The sequence below is a fragment of the Prionailurus bengalensis genome, chromosome A1 (genome assembly GCF_016509475.1).
Source record: "Prionailurus bengalensis isolate Pbe53 chromosome A1, Fcat_Pben_1.1_paternal_pri, whole genome shotgun sequence".
In the NCBI taxonomy this organism is placed as follows: Eukaryota; Metazoa; Chordata; class Mammalia; order Carnivora; family Felidae; genus Prionailurus; species Prionailurus bengalensis.
This window is the reverse complement of record NC_057343.1, coordinates 229,162,103-229,185,740: the sequence shown is the minus strand read 5'-3', so window position 1 is coordinate 229,185,740 and position 23,638 is coordinate 229,162,103. Positions and strand designations below refer to the sequence as shown.

At 46.5% G+C, this 23,638-nt stretch overlaps 1 protein-coding gene across 3 annotated transcripts in view; it reads left to right on the top strand.

Annotated features, from left to right (window-relative positions):
* TRIO (trio Rho guanine nucleotide exchange factor) overlaps window positions 1-23,638 on the top strand; it is a 353,227-nt gene that overhangs the window by 144,542 nt on the left and 185,047 nt on the right. For all 3 annotated transcript variants that reach the window (XM_043601001.1, XM_043601003.1, XM_043601009.1), the window contains exons 7-8: window positions 3,658-3,849; window positions 12,345-12,476. In XM_043601001.1, the coding sequence (XP_043456936.1) occupies window positions 3,658-3,849; window positions 12,345-12,476 (324 nt within the window). The remainder of the gene's footprint in view (window positions 1-3,657; window positions 3,850-12,344; window positions 12,477-23,638) is intronic.

The window sequence follows — 23,638 nt, the reverse complement described above, 5'->3', positions numbered from 1 at the left end:
GACAGTTAAGCTTCTAGAAATTTTCTTTTCAGGGACAAAGAGTTTTGGTTTGGACTTTGAGCCAGTCTGTGAGAATTAACCACTCGTGGACCTTATAGCTTTTTTTTTCTTTTTTTTTTTTTTTTTACAGAGCACTGAAGCAATATAAAGATGGGCTTTTTTTTTTTATTAATTAAGATACCACTTAATTGAAGTTTGGTCAACTAAATGCTCCAATTTAGGTAGTTTCAAAGATAACATTTAGCAATAAAATTTTTGTAGTAGACACCATCAGAAAAGTTTGATATCTGTTCTAGGGTTTGAGGTAAGAGAATTTCTGGTTTAAATGATCAAACCTGGGCATAGATGAGGAGAGCCAAAGTGTTACCTTTGGAGGAAGCTTTTTAGAATATCTTCCCAAGAAATTTTTATCAGGTTTTCAGACCATTCTGACCCTGCAGCTACAGGCAGTAGGCATGCAATCCACTGTATCACATGCTTTAAAAACAAGAAATGCTAACATATACTTCAAACAAACGAGGACACACAATGTCTTCTCACCCCACCCACCATTATTAGTGGCACATTTAGGATCGAGAAGATGTGAGCGTGGTGTGGAAGGCAGCAGTGTGGGGCGGGAATGCAGAATTTTCTCATCTGTAAAGTGGGGATTTATAGCTGCCTTCCCTGGAGTTCTGTTATTTTATTTCCTCTCTATCTGTAAAATACTAAGATAATGCTGAACACATGGTAAGTAAGTACTTGATAAATGGTGATTATTAGCAGTCGTGTTATCACCAATTAAAAGCACTGTTAAACTTTGGGGAGCACCTGAGTGGCTTAGTCAGTTGAGCGTCTGACTCTTGATTTTGGCTTAAGTCATGATCCCAGGGTCGAGGGACTGAGCCCTGTGTCAGGCTCCGTGCCGGGTGTGGAGCCTGCTTAAGATTCTCTCTCTCTCTCTCTCTCTCTCTCTCTCTCTCTCTCTCTCTCTCTCTCCCCTCTCTCCTCCCTCTCTCCTCCCTCTCTCCTCCCTCTCTCCTCCCTCTCTCCTCCCTCTCTCCTCCCTCTCTCCTCCCTCTCTCCCTCTTCCTCCCTCTCTCCCTCTTCCTCCCTCTCTCCCTCTCCCTCTCCCTCTCCCTCTCCCTCCCTCTCCCTCCCTCTCTCCCTCTCTCCCTCTCTCCCTCTCTCCCTCTCTCCCTCTCTCTCTTTTCCTCCCTCCCTCTCTCTCTCTCCCTCTCCCTCTTCCTCCCTCTCTCTCTTTTCCTCTCCCTCTCCCCCTCCCCGTTCCTTTCCCATGCTTATGTGCTCTCTTTAAAAAAAAAAAAAGAAAATTAAAAACTCTTAAAAGTATGAATGATGTCTTTTTTTAGGTCTATTTTCTGATTCTTTACAATAAACTCATATCACTTTGCTAAGTTGAGATTTTTCTTAAAAAAGAGCAGGGTAACTGTGTGCCATGCTGGGTGGCAGCCGGTTCCAGGCCCTGTCCTGCCCCTGGCCCGCCACAGTACTGTGAGTGCTTGGTGCCTGTCTGGGGCATTTAGTGGTGCAGAGCAAGGGCCTGGTAACTTCTTGTGCTACCTGCAGTGTGTTAAACATTTTTTGACAAAATGAAAATGCTGGTCATCAATATGCACGGTCGATAGTCTCTAAAGAAAGCGTGTGAAGGGACGCCAACAGTTGGTTGGGCTCATTGTGTGTCACGGATACTTTTAACAGCTGTGACAGTAAGAACTAGCGGCAGGTACCGTGACGCAGGGAATTCTACGTTGCCGTATTTGTGCAGAGGGAGTTTCTTGGACTGCGTGCCACCACGTTCCTTTTTCTGCGTTGCCAGTGATGCAGCGATGGGAAGGGTCTGATCCGTAATCCGCAGACCCGCACTCCCTACGCAGAGTGCAGTCTGCTTGAGGATACGAAAGGGTGACACAGGACACATAACTCCATCTCGGTGGGAGTGAATACCCTCAGGTTCCCACGGCGGCGCCATCCGAATGGGGAGCTCTGCTCTGGACTCCAGCAGAGGGCATCTGCTCATTCTCTTCCCCCAGGCCTTTGGGGTTGATTTCCTCTTTAACGATACAAACAAAGCAAAAATTAGCATTTACAGTAAAACCTTGGATCGGGAGTAACTTGTTCTGTGAGTGTTCCGCAAGACAAGCAAACGTTTCTCACAAGTTTTAACTCGATAAACGAGCGACGTCTCGCAATACAAGTAGTTCGTGACCCCAGATGTCACACGATCCCAACTGAGCCAGCGGCTCTTAAAATCCACTTCGGTATGCAAGCCCTTTGGATATCACGCGTGTTTCCAGAATGGCCCGCAACTAGAGAGACAGAACACCTGTGAGAAGGGGAGCCACTGGTTTTGACTAAAGGATGCTGGTCAGAGCATTATTGCCATAAGAGCCGGCGAGGACTGTTTCCCACGGACTGTGACCTTGGCTGACTGTCGCAGCTCCGCAGGTGCCCTCTCTCCCTTCACATCTGTTAGCTGATTCTAGCCTGCAGATGTGCCCGGAAAAGGAACTCAGAGGCTGGAGTCTGTGGCTGGAGTCTGATCCTAGAGTACCCTACCCAGTTCAGATTTGGGTGAAAATGGAGGGAAAGAATGGACAGCTGCACAGGTGCATTCTTCAGGGTGCTCACTGGGTGGGCTGCAGACCAGGTGGCAGTGAGGAGGCTGCTGCAGGGGGTGTGGCAGAGGGACAGTGGCCCAGAGGACCACGCGAGAGGGGAGGGGAGGGGAGGGGAGGCCAGAAACATGGAGAGGGGTCTGGATAGGTTGGATGATCAGATTTCACGGCTGGATAGGGAGGGAGGAGCCAAAGAAAGAGGTGTCTTGGTGGGTTTTGGGGAACTTCTAAGAGGAGCAGTGTTGTGATGAACTAACTGCAGCTGGGGTTTGCTGAAGGTGCACGCTCCCCACTGCTGCCTTCCCTGGAATGGGAGCCTCAAGGATGACTGAAGGTGGAAAGGGGAACAGCATAGTGAGAACTAATTTGGGGAGAAAGGGGTGTATGTTTTTCAGCCTCACAGTAAACTGGTAAGCTTGAAGATGGGCACTTCATGGAGTAGAAAAGCTTGATTGAAGGTGTGCACGCAGCGTGGTTCCTTTCGTGCCTCGGTTCCTCTTCCGTGGAGAAAGTGGATCTGTTTCCAGAAGGTTCTCTATTGGCCCCAAAGCGACAGGCGCCTGGAGCTCGTGTAGACAGGAGAGCTTGTTTCCACACAGAACAACAGCCCATGGTTGATCCATGCGTAGTTTCTGGGTTCTAGTTAAAACCTGCAGCGTTGGGTTTTGTCGGTTCTGGGTGACTGCTTCACAGTGGGCTTGCCATCTGGACCCTTTTCAGGATTCGAAGCCAGCGAGTGAGTCAGAGTATGTTTGTGCGCCCACTTGTGTACTCTGTTGCTTTGTGCCTAACAGTCTGCCTCTCAGCTAGTTGATTTGTAATTTTGCAGTTTTAAAAATAGAAATTGAAACCAATGCTTAGAGTTTATGGAAATCAGATAGCAAATATGTACACTATTTTGTACCAGGTGATTCTGCTGTTCAAAATATAACTGAAGTTCGTGGGCTGTGTTTCAGAAAGCGCCATCCTCTGTGTTTCTTAGAAAGAAGCTTCTTGTCCGCCTTCCCTCATGAGCCCTCTTTCTCTGCCCCTTTTGCAGAACGTGTATGTAAACATAAACCGCATAATGTCGGTGGCAAATCGCTTGGTAGAGTCTGGCCACTACGCCTCTCAGCAGATCAAGCAGATTGCGAACCAGCTGGAGCAGGAGTGGAAGGCATTTGCGGCAGCCCTGGATGAGCGGAGCACCTTGCTGGACATGTCCTCCATTTTCCACCAGAAGGCTGAGAAGGTCAGTGCCCGGGCCCCACGGCCCACGGGGTGGTGACAGGAGGACTTCCTCCTTCGATACCCTCCCAAGTCCTTGGAGGACTTTTGTGTGACCCTTATAGTGCCTAAGAACATGAGCTCTCAAGCCAGGCCGCTGGGAGTTAAAACCCCAGCTCTCTTACCCGGTGCTGTGCAATCTTAGGCAAGTTACTTCACCTCTCTGTTCCTTGGTTTTCTTGTTTGTAAAGTGGAACTAAAAGTATGTGCTTGAGAGGAGTGATTTATCACATAAATGAGATATTTCATACTAGGTGCCCCGTGTAGTGCCTGGTAAGTAGTGTAAGTACTGTAAGTACTAATAAGTGGTAGCCACTGTTCTTGTTCCCTCTTCTCCCTTCTCCCCACTCTACTTCCCTTCTTCCTTCTTTCCTTCCTTCCTCCTTCCTTCCCTCCCTCCCTCCCTCTTTTCTTTCTTTTTCTTTCTTTCTTTTCTTTTCTTTTCTTTTCTTTCTTTCTTTCTTTCTTTCTTTCTTTCTTTCTTTCTTCTCCTCCCCCTCCCCCGCCTCCTCCCCCTCCCCCTCCTCCCCCTCCCCCTCCTCCCCCTCCCCCTCCTTCCCCTCCTCCCCCTTCCCCTCCTTCCCCTCCTCCCCCTTCCCCTCCTTCCCCTCCTCCCCCTCCCCCTCCTTCTCCTCCTCCTCCTCCTCCTCCTCCTCCTCCTCCTCCTCCTCCTCACTGTCACTTTTAGTATTCTGATTAGGGTGATTTGTCAGCAAGTAACTGAATGCCTGATTATCAGGTTTAAATATCAGGAGTTTGCTTTTCTCACAAATCAAGAAGTTGCAAAGTGTAGAGAGTTGTAGCCATACAGCCATGTTGGGGTCGGGTCTGCTTCTCCCGGGTTTGTGCCACTGTTCCTGCACCTGCACCCTGGTGTCCACCATAGTCCGGGATGGCGGTGCTGGCCACTTTTATCAGGAAAACATTAATTTCAGAAGGTCCCCTACCCCGGCACACCTCACCTCCTTTCCCCTTGAGTGGGAGTAGGGTGTAGGCCCGTGCTCTGGCTGCGTGGGAGGGTGCAAGAAGGCAGACGTGGCTTTTTAGCCTCCACAGTAGCGGCCACGCTCTGCCAGCAAGGGCTCGGGCTGACAGACGACTTTTGGGAAGGCAGTTTACAGTGTCTTTCACATTTATTAAACTGTATGGATTTGAACTTGACACTGGCTTCTTTAGCTGAAGTGCTGGTCAGAAGACTGTGAGAGGTCATATGTGCGTCTGCTCATAGAACCCCCACAGCTCTGCAGTCCTCCAGCGCTTGCTTAAGCAAACGTACCCTGAAATACACAAGGAAGTGCTTCGCTCATGACTCAGACTTTAATTAGTGGAAAGCATGCTGGGCAGTGAAATACCTTTTTCAAGATGTGGAGAAAGAACACAGGACTTTTAGCCACTAGGAAGGCGTATGGGAAAGAAGCAAGTGGTTGCCTGATGTTAAAGGAAAAATATTGATTGGGGTCATTTTTTGTGGTGGGCGGAGACTGCATTCATAGGGATCTGTACTGACGCTGTTAAGAAGGAAATGGTATAATCGAGAAACTGTCTCTGTTGAAGAGTGAAGTCAGTAAACGTGAGATAGAGTCCCAGCTTGCCCAGGGTTTTGGCAAGGTAGCTAGAATGTTGCACAAGACCCTAATTAGTAGTGATCTTGACTCTAGAAACCTTTCAAATATGAAGCAGAAGAAGAAACTGAATGGTATATAAAGAGAAAAAAGTCTTTGTGGCCTCACGTGAAAGCTGTGAATAGGGGCTTCGGGTTCCAGTAGTCTGATTTTTCAGCTCCCTAACCTATGCATTTAACTGGCTTTATGATAAAGGGGAAACAAAAGCCCACACACAAAAACAGGTTTAAAAAAAAAAAAACACAGGACCCCACCCCCCTTCTGCAGAAAACAGCACTGTGCTCACCTCTGGTTCCTGTCTTTGTCCAGGGTGTGGTGTAATATTCACTGGACGTTTTTGTAGGTGGGAAGATGAGGCACGTGGTCTCCCGCACATATGTCACCTGGAATCGTCACGTGTTCTACTGCAAGAAGTAGAGTGGCAGTGGGCTCTCAGAAAGTTCCATTAAGCTGATATGAATAGATGTGAAACAGGACAACCTATGCGGTGAATGGCAGAGGGTCTGAAGCATAGTAACACACAGGGAAGGTCCCTTTTGTGAACGCGAGCCTGGGGTGTTCTGTTTGGATAAAATGAGTGACTGTAAATTATGGATTTGAAGGAAACTGGACTAGATGAATACATTATTGAACACAATATTGTGGAATCCTGTGTAAACATGACAGTGCTTGAGGTCTCTGTGTGTATCCAGTAGCCAGAGATGAAGCCAAATACAAGTTAGGGTCAGAGCGGCCTGGTGAAGAAAGGGCCTAGCATCTCTGATGGACCTTGGCTGAGGCCTGGCCAGGCAACTGAAATGTGGAGGTGGGGCAGTAGGACCTCTGCAGAGACTTTCTTTACTCTCAGGTAAAGACGTGTTGTGGATCTCCCCCCTTCACTGAACAAAAGTAAGATCTTTGAAATTCTGATGTGTGAGGGAAGCCCATATCTACCAAGTCGTTTTCCTCTTTGCGGAAGAGAAATGGGTTCAACTTTGTTCTTCTTTTTTTAATGCTTTGCCTTCCAGTTATGCTTAAGCTGTTTTCATAAGCTCAGTTGGGAGAGGACCAGAAACTTGGACGTCATGAATTAGGTTTCCAGTGTAGCCACCTCTTTGACTCCCATCCAGACTTACCAGTAGGAAACTAAATCTGATTAGGGAGTTAGGGAGGCACAGAGCTCAAATATGTGACCCCCATGGTTAATGGCTTTACCAAAGGAAGCAGCCTTACCCGTAAGGATTACGCTCCAGCGAGGGAGACGTGTGCCCGGAACTGCCCAGCCACTCCTCTGTGGTCCCGGTGGGTGTTCTCGTGTTGGTGTCTGCCTGTGGTTTTATAGATGTAAGTCTTGAGGTGCAAACTGGGTGAGGAGAACATTGCATAGATGGCACGCCTCCTGAAGACGTGTCAGCCATTCATCTCATAGTCTCATGTCGCAATTAGAATCTCAGTTTGCAGACACGGAGACAGGACCACAAGACCAGCAGTCTTACTGGTAGATGGTGTTTAGGGGCTCCAGCCTTCACTTCTTTTGGTCATGTGGCATATCCACTGAATTGTCCCTTCACACTGAGAAGCTTTCATAGCAAATGTTATTAGACTTAACAGTTTTGTAGAACAAAGAAAGTGACTTGATTTTGCTACACCTTAGCGCCCTAAGACGCTATTTAAAAAAAATGCTCTAGGGGTGCCCGGGTGGCTCAGTCAGTTAAGCCTCCTACTCTCGACTTCGGCTGAGGTCATGTTCTTGCGATTCATTAGATCGAGCCCTGTGTCAGGCTCCGTGCTACGCCTGGAGGCTGCTGGCATTCTCTCTCTCCCTGTCTCTCTGCCCTTTACCCTGCTCGCTCACACTCTATCTCAAATAAATTAAAAAATACATTAAAAATTAAACAGATGATCTCGGGTGTGAGGGTGATCCGGCTGCGACATCTGTCACCCCACTGATCCCCAGGGTTGGCCTGGCTGGCTCGGTGGGTGTGCGCTTCCTCCCTGTCCCACGTGTATTTCTCCTGGAGATGCACGCTGCGTTGTCAAAGAGGGTGACTGTTCCCGATAGAGGAGGGTGTTGTTTGGTCAGGGGCATACCTGTAGCTGTGCTCTCCTGCTGGGACCCCCACACAAACCCTCAAGGTCCATTTGTGGAAAGGAGGGTAGTCAGACTCCCAAGGCTCCACATGTCCCAAGGCACATCCAAATGACGTGCTGCGTGTGGCAATCTGCCTTCCTTTAAAACAGACAAGAGAGCTGCACTGTCCAGTATGGTAGCCAGTCACCATATGTGGCTACTGAAATTACTTAAGGCTTAGTAAGAAGATAATGTAAGAATAAATGAAAATTTCGTACAGTGTCCACATTTCACATGCTCCATAGCAACGTGCAGCTAGTGGCTACTGTACTGGACAGCACAGATACTCATATCCATCACTGCAGAAAGTTCTGTTAGTGCTGGTCAAGGTTCACCTTCACAGTGAACCATAAATCTGATGACCTCATTTTCTCTATGACTTTGAGGGCCTCTATAATTTGATAAGAGCCAAAAATAAAGTAACAACCAGCATTTGCATAGTTCTTTAGAATTTACACGGCTCTTTAACACAAGATGTCATTTCATCCTTAAATCAGTCCAATGAAGTCGATGGGGCTGGTGGTATTTATTGTCCTTTGATTGTGTTTGGGGAGTGAGTCGCTTATGTTGGGACTTCAGTTGAGGTCTGTGACGGTCCTTCAGCTCCTGACAATAATCACACACTGTTCCACAAACAAGGCACTTAGATTAATATCCTTATACAATTTCACTCTCCATACATAGTTTTAGAAATAACATTTCTGGTAAACAAGTCTTACCGCAGTTACCTGGATAATTTTGTCATAAGTCTGGGTTGGAACTCAGAGGAAAATAGCACTTATCTACTATTCTTTTTGAATTTTTAAGGCAAATAATACACAACTAATCCCATTTTAATGGTATTTTACTTTATTACAAGCATAGACCTAATTCTTGGCTTGTGGACAAAACAGAAACGATTCTTGTGGAAAAGAAATATAAACATGAAAGAAAAAGTTATTAATGAAAACAGATTCAAGGTGTGCAGAGTGATCATCGGCATACTCTGGTTCAAGCTGAGCCTGTCTCCTCCGAGTTACTGTGGTGTAGATGGCAGAGCTTTGCAAATGGAGCGGGCTGCTCCCTCAGGTGATTTCCCTGGGCAGAGAAGAGGGCCTGTCTGCCTTGGAGGAACCAGGAAAGAGTGTGTGCTGATTAATCCTCAGGGAGTAGAAATGATGAAGTAGAAAGGAAAAGTGGGGTAATATTTTCTAGAAGTGAAAACAAAAATGAAGAGATGAGAAGTAAAAACCCAAGTTTGAGTTCTTATGTATGTTATGCGTATATATGTATATACACACATATATATCTACACATACATATGTGTGTGTATATGTTAAACCAGTGTCACTTTTGTTGAAGAAGAGAAACCCACCCCCCCAAATATTTAAAAAGTTAACAATTCTAGGAAGTTTTTGTGCCTTTGTCTCCTAAATCAGGCTAAGCCCCTGTGCTTGGCTGCACCCCATCGTGAGGAGGGATGATGCTCCCTGGTGGGTAGGAGGGACGCACGTGCACTGGCTGTGGGTGGCAGGAGGTGGGGCAGGCCAGAGGGCTGAGTGGCTCCCACGTTGGAATCCCCCCACTCTCTCAGCATGTGGAGGGTAGTGGAATAATGTTTATGCAAATACATCTCATTATTCAAGCTCTCCTGTTAAAGCTGTATGTATCAGTTACCCTGCCTTCAGCTGCTTGCCTCTTGTTTTCAGCCACACTTTTACAAAGTCACCATTCCGCTGAGCATCAGAATTCTCAGTTCTGTAGCCAGCTCCTGATTTGAATTCACAGAGAAGCATTTAATTCTCTTGGATTCTCCTGTCTACCCTCAACCTAGCTGGATGCCTTGTGTTCACGAATTTGGGTCCAGTGCACATTTAAAGCATCAGACCAAACCGTCTGCTCTGATCTCACTAGAGTATGGTAGCCACCTTCAGTATTGTCCTTTCCAGAGTGTCAGGCTCTGTTCTAGACCTGTCCCCTGGTGTTGTAATCCCAAATTGTATTTCTAAGATGGTGACTCGTGTTGGGGGGACGGGGGGGGGGGTTCTGGAATGTAGTAGAGTGGTCAGAGAAGGTTGGGGAGTGAACACAGTGGGCCTGCCCCCCTTGCCCATTCATAGCCCACGTTATCCTATGAAAAGACTCTCACAGATTCTGTGCTATGTAGCTACTATTGAACGTTGCCACCAAAGTCAACTCCAGGATGCCTTTTCCTTATGGAATACCAATTCGCAGCCTTCTTTTGGCCCTCTGATCAGGGGTTGCTCCCTTGGTGGCAGTGGGTTCAGACTTTTGGGGTGTTTAGCCCTTCAGAAAGCGTTGAGGGCTTCGAGCTTACCCTTCAGAGTCTAGGGTTTCCATCTCATAAACAAAAGACAAATTATGCTTGCACAAAAGTCCCGTGAAACCATGGCCAGGTTTGTTTCCATCATTGAGATATCTTAACCCAGTGAAATCAGATGTGCAGAATTCTTTCTCCACAAGATTTCCACATGGCAAGCCATCCTTTTCTGTGTATTTAGAACCTGGCTATATTTTTTAGGTAAGCATCTTTAGATTGACACTTCCACTTGTGTGCTATGGTGTAACTAAAACTCGTTTCCACCTTGTTCTATCAGAAGTATTTTAGCCTCTTGTAAGGAGTATACGGTGACTCTGTTTCGTGCAGGAGCAATTAATTGCTGACTTGACCTGATGAATTAATCATGGTGATGGTTAACCAGAGTCCATTTATATTTGGAAAAGGTTTACAGTGATTGGTGTTAAATGCAATAATGGGAAAAGTGAAATGGAAATCAAGAATACTTAGAATCATTCAAGCTGATATTTGATATTGGATTTGATATTTATAGAACATGTGTAGTCACGCAGATCCATGTCACACACACCTGCCGAGGGGGAGATGTGTCAAGTAATTTTATTACTACTTCCGTTGCCCTGTTGGTGTTAGGAAGGCACCGTAAAGAAGGATACTGCTCCGTCCCTGTGTCCGTTGAAACCATCAGATGCCATCATATGATACGTAATGCCCCATGACTTGTCAGGCCCTAAGATTTGCATATAGATATTTTTCTGAGCCATTAATAATAAATGGACTTTTATAAACAAATTACTACTTACCAGGTGACGTGTCTATTTTGTTTCTAAAAATGTCATGAATAAGTGGGTGGTCGTTCCCATATTTTAAGAGAATCCTAGCAAGTTTCCTGTCTGGCAGGTCAGTCAACCAATTTTTTTTTAAATTTTTTTAAATGTTTTATTTTATATTTGAGAGAGAGAAGCAGAGAGGGAGCAGGGGGAGGTGCAGAGAGAGAGACAGAATCAGAAGCAGGCTCCAGGCTCCAGGCTTTCAGTGCAGAGCCTAATGTGGGGCTCGAACCCGTGAGCCGTGAGATTGTGACCTGAGCTGCAGTTGGACGCCCAAGCGACTGAGCCATGCAGGCGCAGCCACTTTTTTTTTTTTTAATTTTTTTTTTTTATGTTTTCATCACCCAATTTTAAATAGTCACCCTCTGCATTCCCTGGGAAGTAGAAAGATGCCAAAGAATTAGAATAAAAGAGGTGAAACCCAGGGAAATGTGTCCATGACTATTTGGCTTAATTGAATTAGCGTCTTTAATTAAGGGCCTTCTGCTGCCTGCCTTTGACACTGAACTGTGATGGATGCTGATAGGCTCTCCCTAGGACGTCTGGCAGTGATTTCTCTGCTGTTGATGATTCCTGGGGCGGTGGGAGTGGCCGTGGAGAAAATTGAGGAGAGGCTGGAATGGTAGTCCTCAGGACTGCAGCCAAGACTCTTCCCTTCTTGTTTACGTACAAAGTGGAAAAGACCTGAGTGAGTCTGCCTCTTTCCTCAGCCTTCCCTCAGGCTCAGTGGGCACAGCCGGGGAGCTTGGGTGGCCTTCATTTGGTCTTTTCATTTCTGTGTGTCTTTGCTTTGGAAAAGGTAGAAAAATGGGCCTGCTGCTCTTCCTCTGTCTAGGTAAATAATTCCAGATACTTGGGCTTCCGATAGCATCTTAATGTTGGAGGGGAGCGCGAAGGCTGGACTACAGCTCCTGGAGGAGGCGTGTGCCGCCATCTTGAGGCTGAGGCTGAGGCGCACCAGGCCTCTATCCTTACACAGCCCACGGCACCAGGCGGTTGTTACGATCCCTGATTCGGAGGAGGGCTGGGGAATTAAGCAGGAGGCCCAGAGCAGATGCAGGGAAGAGTTGCTCTGGGCTTGCTGTTAGCTGTAGGCCTCGGGGTCCCCTGGAGATGTCATTCCAAATGCAGGTTCCTGGGCCGAGCCCCACTCTGGCCGGAAGGAGAGCTCCAGGGCAGAGTCCGGGAACCGTGTGAGGCTCCTGGTAGTGCCATTTGAGATGGATGTTCAACCATGCCACATTCTTAGACTGTTTCTCAATTACCTTGATTTCTTTTTTTAAAAAAAATTTTTTTTTCAACGTTTATTTATTTTTGGGACAGAGAGAGACAGAGCATGAACGGGGGAGGGGCAGAGAGAGAGGAAGACACAGAATCGGAAACAGGCTCCAGGCTCTGAGCCATCGGCCCAGAGCCTGACGCGGGGCTTGAACTCCCGGACCGCGAGATCGTGACCTGGCTGAAGTCGGACGCTTAACCAGCTGCGCCACCCAGGCGCCCCTCAATTACCTTGATTTCAAAACCATGTTGAAAAAATAGCTACATCTCCGTATAAATTGCCATTGATAGAAATAATCTTTTTTTTTTTTTTTATTCCTCAAGTACATGAGCAATGTGGACTCGTGGTGTAAAGCCTGTGGAGAGGTGGACCTTCCCTCGGAGCTGCACGACCTGGAGGATGCCATTCACCACCATCAGGGGGTATACGAGCACATCACTCTTGCTTATTCTGAGGTGAGCGGGCTCTTCCACTTCCAACTGCAGAGTGACAGTTTCATGTCCCAGCACCAAAAGCTGGGAAAAAACCCCGAAGCTTGGTCGAGCCTAGAAAAAGCTCGTAGGTCTCGTGTTAAACTGCAGTCTCGCCGGGACCTTTGACCTGTGTGTGCAAGGGGGGTGGGGTGGGGGGCCCCTGTGAAGCAGGGTGGTTGGCAGCGAGCACACTTCTTGGGCCCGTGGCATGTGCGGGTCTCCCGGAGGTGCTTGTGTTTCCACATGCCGGAGAAAGCGTGATTCCAGCTCTCTGGTCTGCACGTACTTAGCAAATAGAGGTTTCCATGTGCTATTAATTTAATTTTCCTGTATGAACTTTCTAGAAAGGAGCGAAACCTGATACCGATGCATGTTCTGGATCAAAAAGCACACACTGTTTGAAGCTACTGGCTGTTTTCGAAATCTAAGCATAGCATTCTCTTTGTTATTTTAAGGTCCATTATTTATGTACTATCTCCCCGTCTTTATTTTCTGCCCCCTTCATCTGGGCCGGGTTTTTTTGTGAGGACTTTATGTAATCATTTACTTAATGTTCACAACTCTGGGGCACGCGTCCTTATTGGCCGTGCTGTTACTGACGAGGATGCTGAGGCCCAGAGATCAGGTGACTTGTGCCAGGTCGGCAGCTGTAGGGGACAGAGCAGCTCCTTGTCCCGGCCACCGCTCTGCTGCCCCTGTGTTGTCTCATGTGGGAGGCGCCCTAAGTGTGGAGAGCTTGAGGTGTGGCGCCCTCTTGGGCGAGCCGTGGTCTTTGGGCCTGTCACACCAGTCTGCCTTTCCTACACTGGATGAATTCCTGGAGGGAAGCGGGGTTGCGTGCCTGCGTTCAGCAAGCTTTGCCCCGTCTTCTTCATCATGAGCATCTACGTCACATGTGCTGAGATGAAGGATCCCCGGGACACTGGAGTCAGCCAGGCTGCAGAGCCCCCGGCAGGGTGGGGCGGGGGGCAGGGCACAGGTGGACACCTCTTCCTGGATCAGAACTCCACCACCTTGTCACAGCCCTAGGGAAGAAAGGGGCCATTCACTTTTCGGCACGGCACTCCCTGCTTCACCCCGCAGGTGCTACTGTCCTGTCCTTGGGCCGTTCTCCTGAGCCCTTAGTGTCCTTGGGTGCATTGAACAGACGCGCGATGCCTGTGTTATTTACCTCAGGATGTTGTGGAGGTTGAGATCTACACATTTGTTTCTCTACCTTTTTGTCCAACGAGATCCCCCGCCACCTTTCTTTTAGCACTATTTTATTTTGTCCATGGAGTTTTGAAAAAGTCAATTCTGTATTCTTCTTAATTTTGCACCCAGTGCATTTGAGCTAATAAGGTTATCTAATTTATTAGCAGCTATATAAATACTAGCAGTAGCCTTTTTAATAGTAAAAGTGAAAATGGAACAAATCTAATTTTTTCATCACACGGGTTCATGAGGATTCTGTGAGTTCCAGAAAACATTAACTTCTTTCTCCTTGGTGTACCGTCTCTAGGCATTGTCTGATTTCCACCTGTAACACAGAAAGTGGGCGGCTCTGTTGCCGCCGTGTGACTGGGCCTTCACTCATCCGCTTACTCATGACTTTCTCAGGAGCTGCTTTCTGACTGCTGTGGTAGCTTCCAGAGCCGTGGGGGGGCAGGGTGAATAGCTCGCTCACCAGGCGATCGGCTGCAATGGGACTACAGCCCTTGCCTACACGACTTCCCTCAGAGTCGGCCTGACCTGACTGCTGTCTTGCTCTCTCCTCGCTGGCCGTTCAGTCTGCCTGTTGCCCTTGGCACTTTCAGCAAAGTACATAATTCTCTCACCACTTCCATCTATAAAAATTGGGCATTTTGACATGGGGACTTATGTTTACCTATTGGTGCAGTTTTATTAGGTTTTATGTTGGTACTAAAAGTTTTAAAAAGTTGGATGGCAAGTTTTAAATAGTTAAAAAGATTGAGGGCTTAAACCACAATTTTTAGCATAAAAGCCTGTGTGCAACTACGCTGTAAACTCAAGGAAACAGTAACCTCACAGTGAAATCAACACAAAAGACTTTCAATAGAACAGAATAAACTTTTATTTTTGCCTTCTTAATTAAAGTCTGAAATGGTTTCAGGCTACAGAAAAGTGTTAGAATCCTATAAAGAGCTCCCACATTCCTTTAACCCAGATTTCCTAGTTTTTAACATTTGACCACATTTGCTGTGTAGCCCCCTGCCCCCACCTCTCTGTGCAGACAGTAAATCAGCTGTGATACAAGACACCGTCCTACCCACAGACCTGTTGGTATTTCCCACGTTCCCACTACCTCTGGTCCAGGACGCTGTGCAGCAACACAAGTTACGTTTAGTGAACACCTCTCATTGGTTTCCGTCAGTCACAGTGGAACTTTCTTTAGTCTTGGTGACAGTGTTAGAGAATGTGGCCCCTTCGTTCTCTAGGAGGAGACTCAACCTCTTGCCCATCCTTCTAGTTTTCCTCCTGTGCTGACAAAAGCCGAGTGTCACGGCAGGGTCACAGGATGCTGACCCCTCTTGCTGTTGGTGATGTTAACCTTGACCACTCGGTGAGGTTGGTGTCTGCAAGGTTTCTCCAGTGAAAAGTCAGGATTAAAAAATACTTGTTTTTGAGAAGCATATTGTGGGAGACACACATCTGTGTTTCTCATGAGACTTTTCATGGCCTTGTCATCCGCTGGTGACTCTTGCCCCTGTCACCTCCCACTGTGATGGCTGTCTGGTGGCCGGTATTCCTTCTGTATTTATTAGGTGATCTACTGTGAGAAAGAACTTTCTTTCTTCCCTATGTGTCTATTTATTATTCCAGTATGAATTTATGATATCTTATATTCAGCAGGTTATAATCTGATACTCTATTTTGATGCTTAAATTGTCCACATTTAGCCAGCAGGAGCCCCTTTATGTGAGTGATGTTTTGTTTTTGTTTTGTTTTATTTTATTTTATTTTATTTTATCTTATTTCATTTTATTTATTGTTATTTTTTTTGTGTGTTGTTATTATCTGAGCACTCCCTTACTTTCTGGTGTAATGTTCCCAGGCTCCTTTTGTACTTTCCCGCCTCATCCCGGGATCCGCCATCCCACTGAGGAGTGCCAGTTACTTGTGTGGTGTGGTATTTAGAAACCAAGATGGGGGCACTCAAGAGTGCTTGCTTGCTTGTGGGGTGTCTGTGCTTCGAGGCCCTCCCTTTGCAGCTGTGGACCCACCCCTCCGTGCTTGCTCCCACGGTCCACACACCCCTCAAACTGTTGGTCTGTTGCCCTGGGCCCGTGTCCGTTTTAAAGGCCCATGTGTTCGTACCGGTGCTTCTCTTTCTAATCCAACCCATCAGGCTTCTTTCTAGCCTGTTCCTTTCTGTGTTTGTAAACTCCTTCTCAGACAAGATACCTGGCTCCTGTTGCCCTCAGATCTATTAACTTTTTGTTCAGTTAGTGTATTTTCTCAGTCTGCTCAGTCTCCCAGCCAGTTTGTCTGGCTTCTCTGTGTGCTTCTCCCCCTCCTGCCCAGAAAGCCTGGCAGGGGACCCCTGCATCGGTGTGCCCAGCCTGCACTGCCTCAGACCCTGGGCACCATTTTCTCCATGGCTGGAGGGGAGGGGAGGGGGGGAGGGGAGGAGGGGGAGGAGAGGGGAGAAGGGGGGAGGGAGGGAGGGGAGGAGAAGGAAGATGGGGAGGGAAGGAATGCCTTTTTTTTTTTTTTTTTTTTTACCATAATTTATGGTCAAATTGGTTTCCATACAACACCCAGTGCTCATCCCAACAAATGCCCTCCTCAATGCCCATCACCGACTTTCCCCTCCCTTCCACCCCCCATCAATCTTCAGTTTGTTCTCAGTATTTAAGAGTCTCTTATGGTTTGCTTCTCTCTCTCTCTCTTTCTGTAACTTTTTACCCCCTTCCCCTCCCTCATGGTTTTCTGTTAAGTTTCTCAAGATCCACATATGACTGAAACTATGGTATCTGTCTTTCTCTGACTGACTTATTTCACTTAGCATTGTTTTGGGAGCAAGCAGAAGCAAGGGAGGGGCAGAGAGAGAGGGAGAGAGAAAACCCCAAGCAGGCTCCGCATTGTCAGTGCACAGCCCGATGCAGGGCTCAGACCCACAGATAATGAGAACATGACCTGAGCTGAAGCCGGTCGCTCAACTGACTGAGCTACCTAGGTGCCCTGGGAAGGGATGCTTTTGATTTTTTTTTTTTTTTTTTAAGTTTATTTATCTTGAGAGAGAGAGTGGAGGAGCGGGGGGGGGGGGCGCTGCAGAGAGAGAGAGGGAGAGAATCTGAAGCAAGCTCCACCCTTTAAGCACTGGGCCTGATGTGGAACTCGAACTCATGAACTGTGAGACTATGACCTGAACGGAAACCAAGAGTCGGATGCTTAACCAGCTGAGCCACCCAGGCTCCCCAGAATGCTTTTGATTCTAAAGGGATTCTTCCTTTCCTAAATGAGTGGTTTTCTAACTCAAGTGTGCTGGTTGAAATACAGCTTCTCATATCCCACCTCTAGAGAGTGAATCTCCATCCATATTTAATGGCTTTCCTTACCGATCCGGTGAGTCTGATGCAGAGGCTTCACCGACCACACGCCGGGAGCCGGCCCTTGCCCTGTTTAAAGAGTTGCGGGTCCGCCCAGTAGGCACTCCTCCCGGGGATGTACGTGAACCCCCGCCTTGGTGCCGGGTCCTTGAGGAGTTGGGGACGTGAGAACAGGACTCCTCCTTTGTCTCTTCCTTTCACTTTCCCTCCTCCCTCACATAGTCTCTTTTTCAAACAATGTCTGCAGCTTCTAGTCTCTGATGTCACAAGCTTGCTGCGGGAAATCTTCCCAGCACTTTTTTTTCCAAGACACGAACACCCTGCTTTTCAGTGGCATTTCTGTTTGTGATTTCGCAAGAGCAGCGTGCATGTGCCTCATGAATGTGCGCTGGTTTCAGCTTGCCGGGTTCGGGGCGAATCTTGTGTGTGGTAGTTGATCACAGCAGAGTGAAGCAATCTAAACATCTGGGGTACGCTGGAGTTTTAGAAACAGCATATACAGCCCTCATTTTTCACATCTCGTGTTTAAGCAAGTCAACTCATCAACCACTTTCCCCACAAACTAAAATCATACAGATGACTTTTATCTCCGCATGCCTGTGCCTCACGCAAACCTAAACACTGTTTGAGTTGTGACATAAGAGTGTGGAGTGAGTGCCCGTGCACGTGCGGAAGGTCTTTGCCGCAGCCGTGGGCAGGGATTCCTCGGGCAGGAGGAAGGGAAAACGGCCCGTGGGCTTTGCGCCGATCAGCTGTGACTTCAGGATTTTGCTTCCTCATCAGCGTCCCAGGTTAGCAGATGTGCTGGCTTCAGCGGGGCCTCCAGGAAATGACTGGTTTGCTGCCTGTGAAGCTGGTCGACCTCCTTTTTTAAGGCACCGTATACGTGGGTGACGGCATGATTAGTGTTAACGGCGTGTGAGAAACACAGAACAGCCCGATGAGTCACCTTAATAGTAAACGTACTAAAACCCCGCGTCTGTGCCGCGTGTGGAAGCACGGCGATCTTGCTGTGTGGAAACTTCGGCGAGGGGGTTGTCGCAAAGCCTCGTTAGGGTATCGCGGCACCGCTGTTGGTACGCAGGGTGGTGGAGTCAGCGCTTGGCACCGCGTCAGAGGTGACAGACCTTACGGCAGTCCCTGCTGACCCCCAGACTTGAAGCCTTGCAAGGGCTTGAAACAGAGGAGTGGAAACTGTCAGGCTCGAGGGGAAGCTGCGGGACGTCCGTGTTCTGTGCACAGATCTGACTCCACTAGCTGGGCTGCTCCAGTGGTTTCCTGTTCTTAGCTTTCTTTTTAACGTTTATTTATTTATTTTGAGAGCAGCGAGTTGGAGAGGGGCAGAGAGAGAGAATCCCAAGCAGGCTTCGAGCTGTCAGCACGGAGCCCAGTGCGGCTGGAACCCCCGAACTGTGAGATCGTGGCCTGAGCCCAAGTCAAGAGTCGGACGCTTAACAGACTGAGCCACCCAGGCGCCCCTCCTGTTTTCATCTTATTTTGGTGTTTCCTTCCTGATAATCCCATGTAGACATATCACAGAATCAAACATGGTTAGAATGACCTAGTTTTGAGTAAGAAACCTAAAAGTTGAAAGAACTAGAAACCTGCTTTTAGAGGAATATCCTAAGAACTTTGTCTGGAGAAGGACCAGCATCAGAGGGGAGCCAAGTAATCTGAAGGCAAGAATGTTGCCCTTTATCAGGTGACCTTCCTGACCCCTGGGAAAATGCCACTGCCAGTACAGGACCTTCAGAAAGCCATTGGCCTCTGTTCTTGGTAGTGCAGCCATCCTAAGACAGGTGTAACCTCCTGACTCAGAAAGGAAGTGTTCCTGTTTGCTCGAGGGACATCAGCCACAGCTACGTGACACGCTGACCCATGGTCGCTCTTTCCTGTTTCATCAGAACTTTGATTTCAGAACCATTTCTGCCAGAGTTGGAGAGGAAAGTGGTGGCTGTGAAGCCGTTCCCAGGCTTAGCATGGAGGTGTGCTCCGGGCTGGCCACGGCAGGCCAGGCCCTGCAAAGCCAATCAAAACAACTCGTGTTGCTTTGAGTTGATGCAAATGGTGCAGCTTGTTTCATGAAAGTTTTGAAGAAGGACCTCCCCTTCTTCGTGACCTGCTAAGTGTAGTCCTTTCTGATCATGCCTTTATATATTGTGTATTTTGCTTAATTGGGTTATTCCTGGGGAACAACACTTCCTAGCACTTCTTTCTAGATCTACAATCCCACATTTGGACCTATTGACATATTGTAGGTCATAGGTGGTCTTTGAGTGGTGGTGGTTTTTGCAACCATAAGCAATAATCAGTAGGTACTGTTCCCTTTCCTTAGATCAGAACAGTATTCTTACTTTGGGCATGTGAAGAAGATTCCGCTGGTGACCCTTTGCTCTAATCTGATTCATGGGAAATCAGAGCTCCAAGTATCAGAGATAAGAATAGGCTGGTCTCTGTGAGGTTTGGTGGAAACTTTTTTAGGGTGGCACACAGAAATCCAGATCTTACCAGTCTTAGAAATCTAATGTGTAGGGGCGCCTGGGTGGCGCAGTCGGTTAAGCGTCCGACTTCAGCCAGGTCACGATCTCGCGGTCCGTGAGTTCGAGCCCTGCGTCGGGCTCTGGGCTGATGGCTCAGAGCCTGGAGCCTGTTTCCGATTCTGTGTCTCCCTCTCTCTCTGCCCCTCCCCCGTTCATGCTCTGTCTCTCTCTGTCCCAAAAATAAATAAACGTTGAAAAAAATTAAAAAAAAAAAAAAAGAAATCTAATGTGTAGTTTGATTAAAAGTAAATATCCAAGAACCAGACCATTATTCTAGATTTTAAACAGTTAAGACTTTTCATTTTTCTTAACTCATTTAGTTATTAGAGCATATTAGTTCATACACTTAAGGCACATTACTATATCTTCTGCTACCTGTCAAATCCCTGAGTGCTGTATTCCAAGAAAAAGAGCAGAACCTGAAAAAAAAATGAGCCAGTTTGATTTGTTCAAAAATCTACAGGAGAGAAATCCTGCGTTTTGATAATAAAGGCTGATTTTCTTTCTTGTAGGTGTTGTCCCTTTGTGGGATGGGGTTTGCGTGAAAGCTAGAAAAACCTTTTTAAACCAAACCTATAGCACATTGACTCACCTGGTTCTGTGGTAGGAAGTCTGGAACTGTACGACATACCATGAATGTAGTTGCTTGTTTCAGTCCTTAAACCATGTAGGAATTTTTGGGCAGCAATATAGTCTTCAGTGTGTTGTTACTTCTCTTCTGGTTATTCTGTACCATTTACAAGCCTTTATTTCTATGCAGTAGAATAGCAGCTTCATAAAATTGTGGCGTATTTTTCCCTACGTAATACTACCGTACTCATGAAGACAGACATTTTGCTAGAAGTCACTGAAATAGAGATGGAGTCCTTCATGTGCTTGAATAATGTCTTTTAAATTGAAAAATGAATAAACGCTCCACTGAAATGAAATAGAATTGTCTCTGGAAGGTGTGTCGGAGGAGTGCTACATAGAGCTTGTGTTGGACTGGAGCGCTCTCTGGTCTTGGTGGGGATAAGAGGTGTTTTCTTGCCTAGAAGCTTTCTGCCGCTTCTGTCTCCACCACTGGCTGTGCCAGCAGTGGCCCTGACGCGGACACTTGAATCCCTGCTTAGGGATTCCTAGAAGGCGGAGTTTTGCGTAATAAGTAGTCTTCTGTTAAGGTATTTGTGTGTTCCCCTTTTGGGTATGTACTCCTCCGTCTCCCACCACCCCTCCATCCTGAGGAAGCCCAGTAATACCTGCTCTGGAGCTCTGGTAAACATCGCAAAGACACCTGAGGAAACACTGATTCTTTGGAATGTTCTTGCTCAGATGATTTATTTATTCACAGTAGTGGAATATTAATGGTGTCACATGAATGCCTGTGGACACTTGGTGAAGGCTGAGAATCCATTTGTCATTTTGTATTTCTAGTGTATGATCCAGAACAACAGCTTAAGATAAGAAGTTTGCTTTCTGCCCCTGTAGAAGTCCCAGGGCTGGCATTCCAAGGCTGGTGCAGTAGCTCTGTTGGTACGAGATCTCTGGATCCTTTTGTCTTTTTCTTTTGCCTCTCTTAGCAGGTGGGCTGCTGTCCTTAAGCCTCCCTCAAGGTTAGTAATAGGTGCTGCAGCTCCAGCCATCTCCACCAAGTTCTTGGCAGCAGGGAGGAAAAAGAGGCAAAGAAGAATGAGCACACTCCACCTCCTAAATATCTTTCTTTCCTCGAAGCCCCCTCAACGGTTTTTACTTCTGTATATTAGCCACTCCTATTTGTAGGCAAGGCTGGGAAGTGCAGTGTTATAGCTGGGGTTTGGCCATTCCTGACTATTGGGGATTGGCTGTCAAGGAGGGGCCATTGGACTTCGAGGAGGCAGCTATCAGTTTCTGCCATGCCTCTGATCTAGATCTTTCTAAAACATGTCATACCAGATCATATGCTCTGTATGTTTCTTGACTTATGTTAATTATAAGGGGTAAAACTTAGAGGAAATACGTATAAGGAATTCTTGCTGGCCTCTGTAGAATGTGAAATGTGACTTTTGAGATACTGATTTTCAGTCCTAAGAGAAGCTGCACCCCCAAAGATTAGCAAAACATCTTCTGATGCCAGCTGGAATAAAATGTGTGAATAATCTATCTTCAAATAAGATTTATGTGTGTGTGTTATATAAATCACATATATGCTACAATATCAATTAGAGACAAAGGTAATTTGTAATAAAATGTCTTTTAGTCTATAAATGCCTAAGCACATGCACAATAGAAGAAGAAATTAGATATTCAGATTGTTATCTATGCTGGCCATAGATAAAAAACTGTTGTGAATATAGCAAATGCAGACTGGACACATGTTATACTGGTAACTACAATATTGGCATTATCGCGCTATAACTTTGGAATGGTAAGTGGCTTTTATAAAGTTCCAAAGAAAACCAAGCACTGCCTATTAACGAGATTTGTTTTGATTAACATGGTAATTGCATTCCTGGAAAAATCAGTGTATGTTAGAGTGGTCCAAAAAAGAAGAAGAAGGAGAAGGAGGAGGAGGGGGAGGGAGAGGAGCAGGAGGAAGAGGAGAAGAAAGAAGAAAGAAGACGGAGGAGAAGAAAGAACCTTCATGAGTGTATGTTAAATGGAGCCTAGCCCCGATAATGAGTGGGACAGGTCTTCATTTAGAGGTGACATCCTGCCTCTTTGGATCCTTCACAATGAGTCCCTTCCTCAAAATCCATCATGGTGCCTCCCTCTCCAAAGTCATTGTATCAAAAATGTCCATGCAAGTTTTAGTGACTCCTGGGGCTGGGGACAAAGGCCTGTTTTTAGAAGACTTACATTACCAGTTTTTGTTTTTACATGTGCCTGATACTAAGTGGTTTAGTTGGTTCTTTTTTACCTGTCATCTTTGGTTATGTCTCGTTGACTGGTTTCTGCTGAAGTTTTGCTATCTTGATACATTAGATCAGTTTCACTCTGTGAAGGCTGACAACCCGCCTTCATGAGGAATAGTCAGCACCTCCAACCGAGGTCTCAAAATCAGGTCTTAGAAATCAAACATGTTTCCATTCCAGCACAACTTGTAAGCGGATGAAAGGAAATTCATAGGCCTCATGCTGGCCACCTGTTCTGGGTGGCCAGGAGCTTCCTGTGTGGGTCTGTCCCATCTACCTCCTCCTTTGAACCCTGCTTGTATCTGTTAACAAAGCTCTGGTCTGCTGCTTCTCCTAGTAGAAACCATTGAGGCTTTCAGATTCAGAAGTATCTGAGCAGAGAGACCATGCTGATGAAGACTTACGTGAAAAACCCCCTGAATCACAGCCTTGTTACTTCGTGTGCCGCGTGTCCTTCTTACTGTCTGATCTCATATTTTTTCTACCACATCTGACAGTCATTCATAAGTCTTAAGAACCACTTAAATTTGAAAAATACATAGTGCTTTTCTTTCCACATTCCACTTTTATCTTTGCTTATTTCCTTGGTTTGTCTGAATGCTTTCACTTAATTGTAATTTGGTAGTTAGCTGCCATAATATAGAAATAACATTGAAATCCCTTTTAATAATAGCATTTTAATTAAAATATCTTTTAAGCTCATGAATCAAATAAAAACAGCATTTTAAAAGTTTTATTCTGGGGGCGCCTGGGTGGCTCAGTCGGTTGGGCGTCCGACTTCGGCTCAGGTCATGATCTCGCGGTCCGTGAGTTCGAGCCCCGCGTCGGGCTCTGTGCTGACCGCTCAGAGCCTGGAGCCCGTTTCAGATTCTGTGTCTCCCTCTCTCTCTGCCCCTCCCATGTTCATGCTCTGTCTCTCTCTGTCTCAAAAATGAATAAACGTTAAAAAAAAAATTAAAAAAAAAATAAAAGTTTTATTCTGTGAAGTAAAATTGCTATCCAGCTATGTCAAAAAGTTTAAGTACATATTTTTTGCCAAGGGCTAGATTATGGATAAATCTTTTTAACTGAAGTTTCAAGATTCTGTGTTAAAACTTTGCTCGACTGTGATTGTTTAATTCTAACATAACCTCTCAAGAGAAAATTACTACTTTAAAATTTTAATTTCGAGATAACCCAGC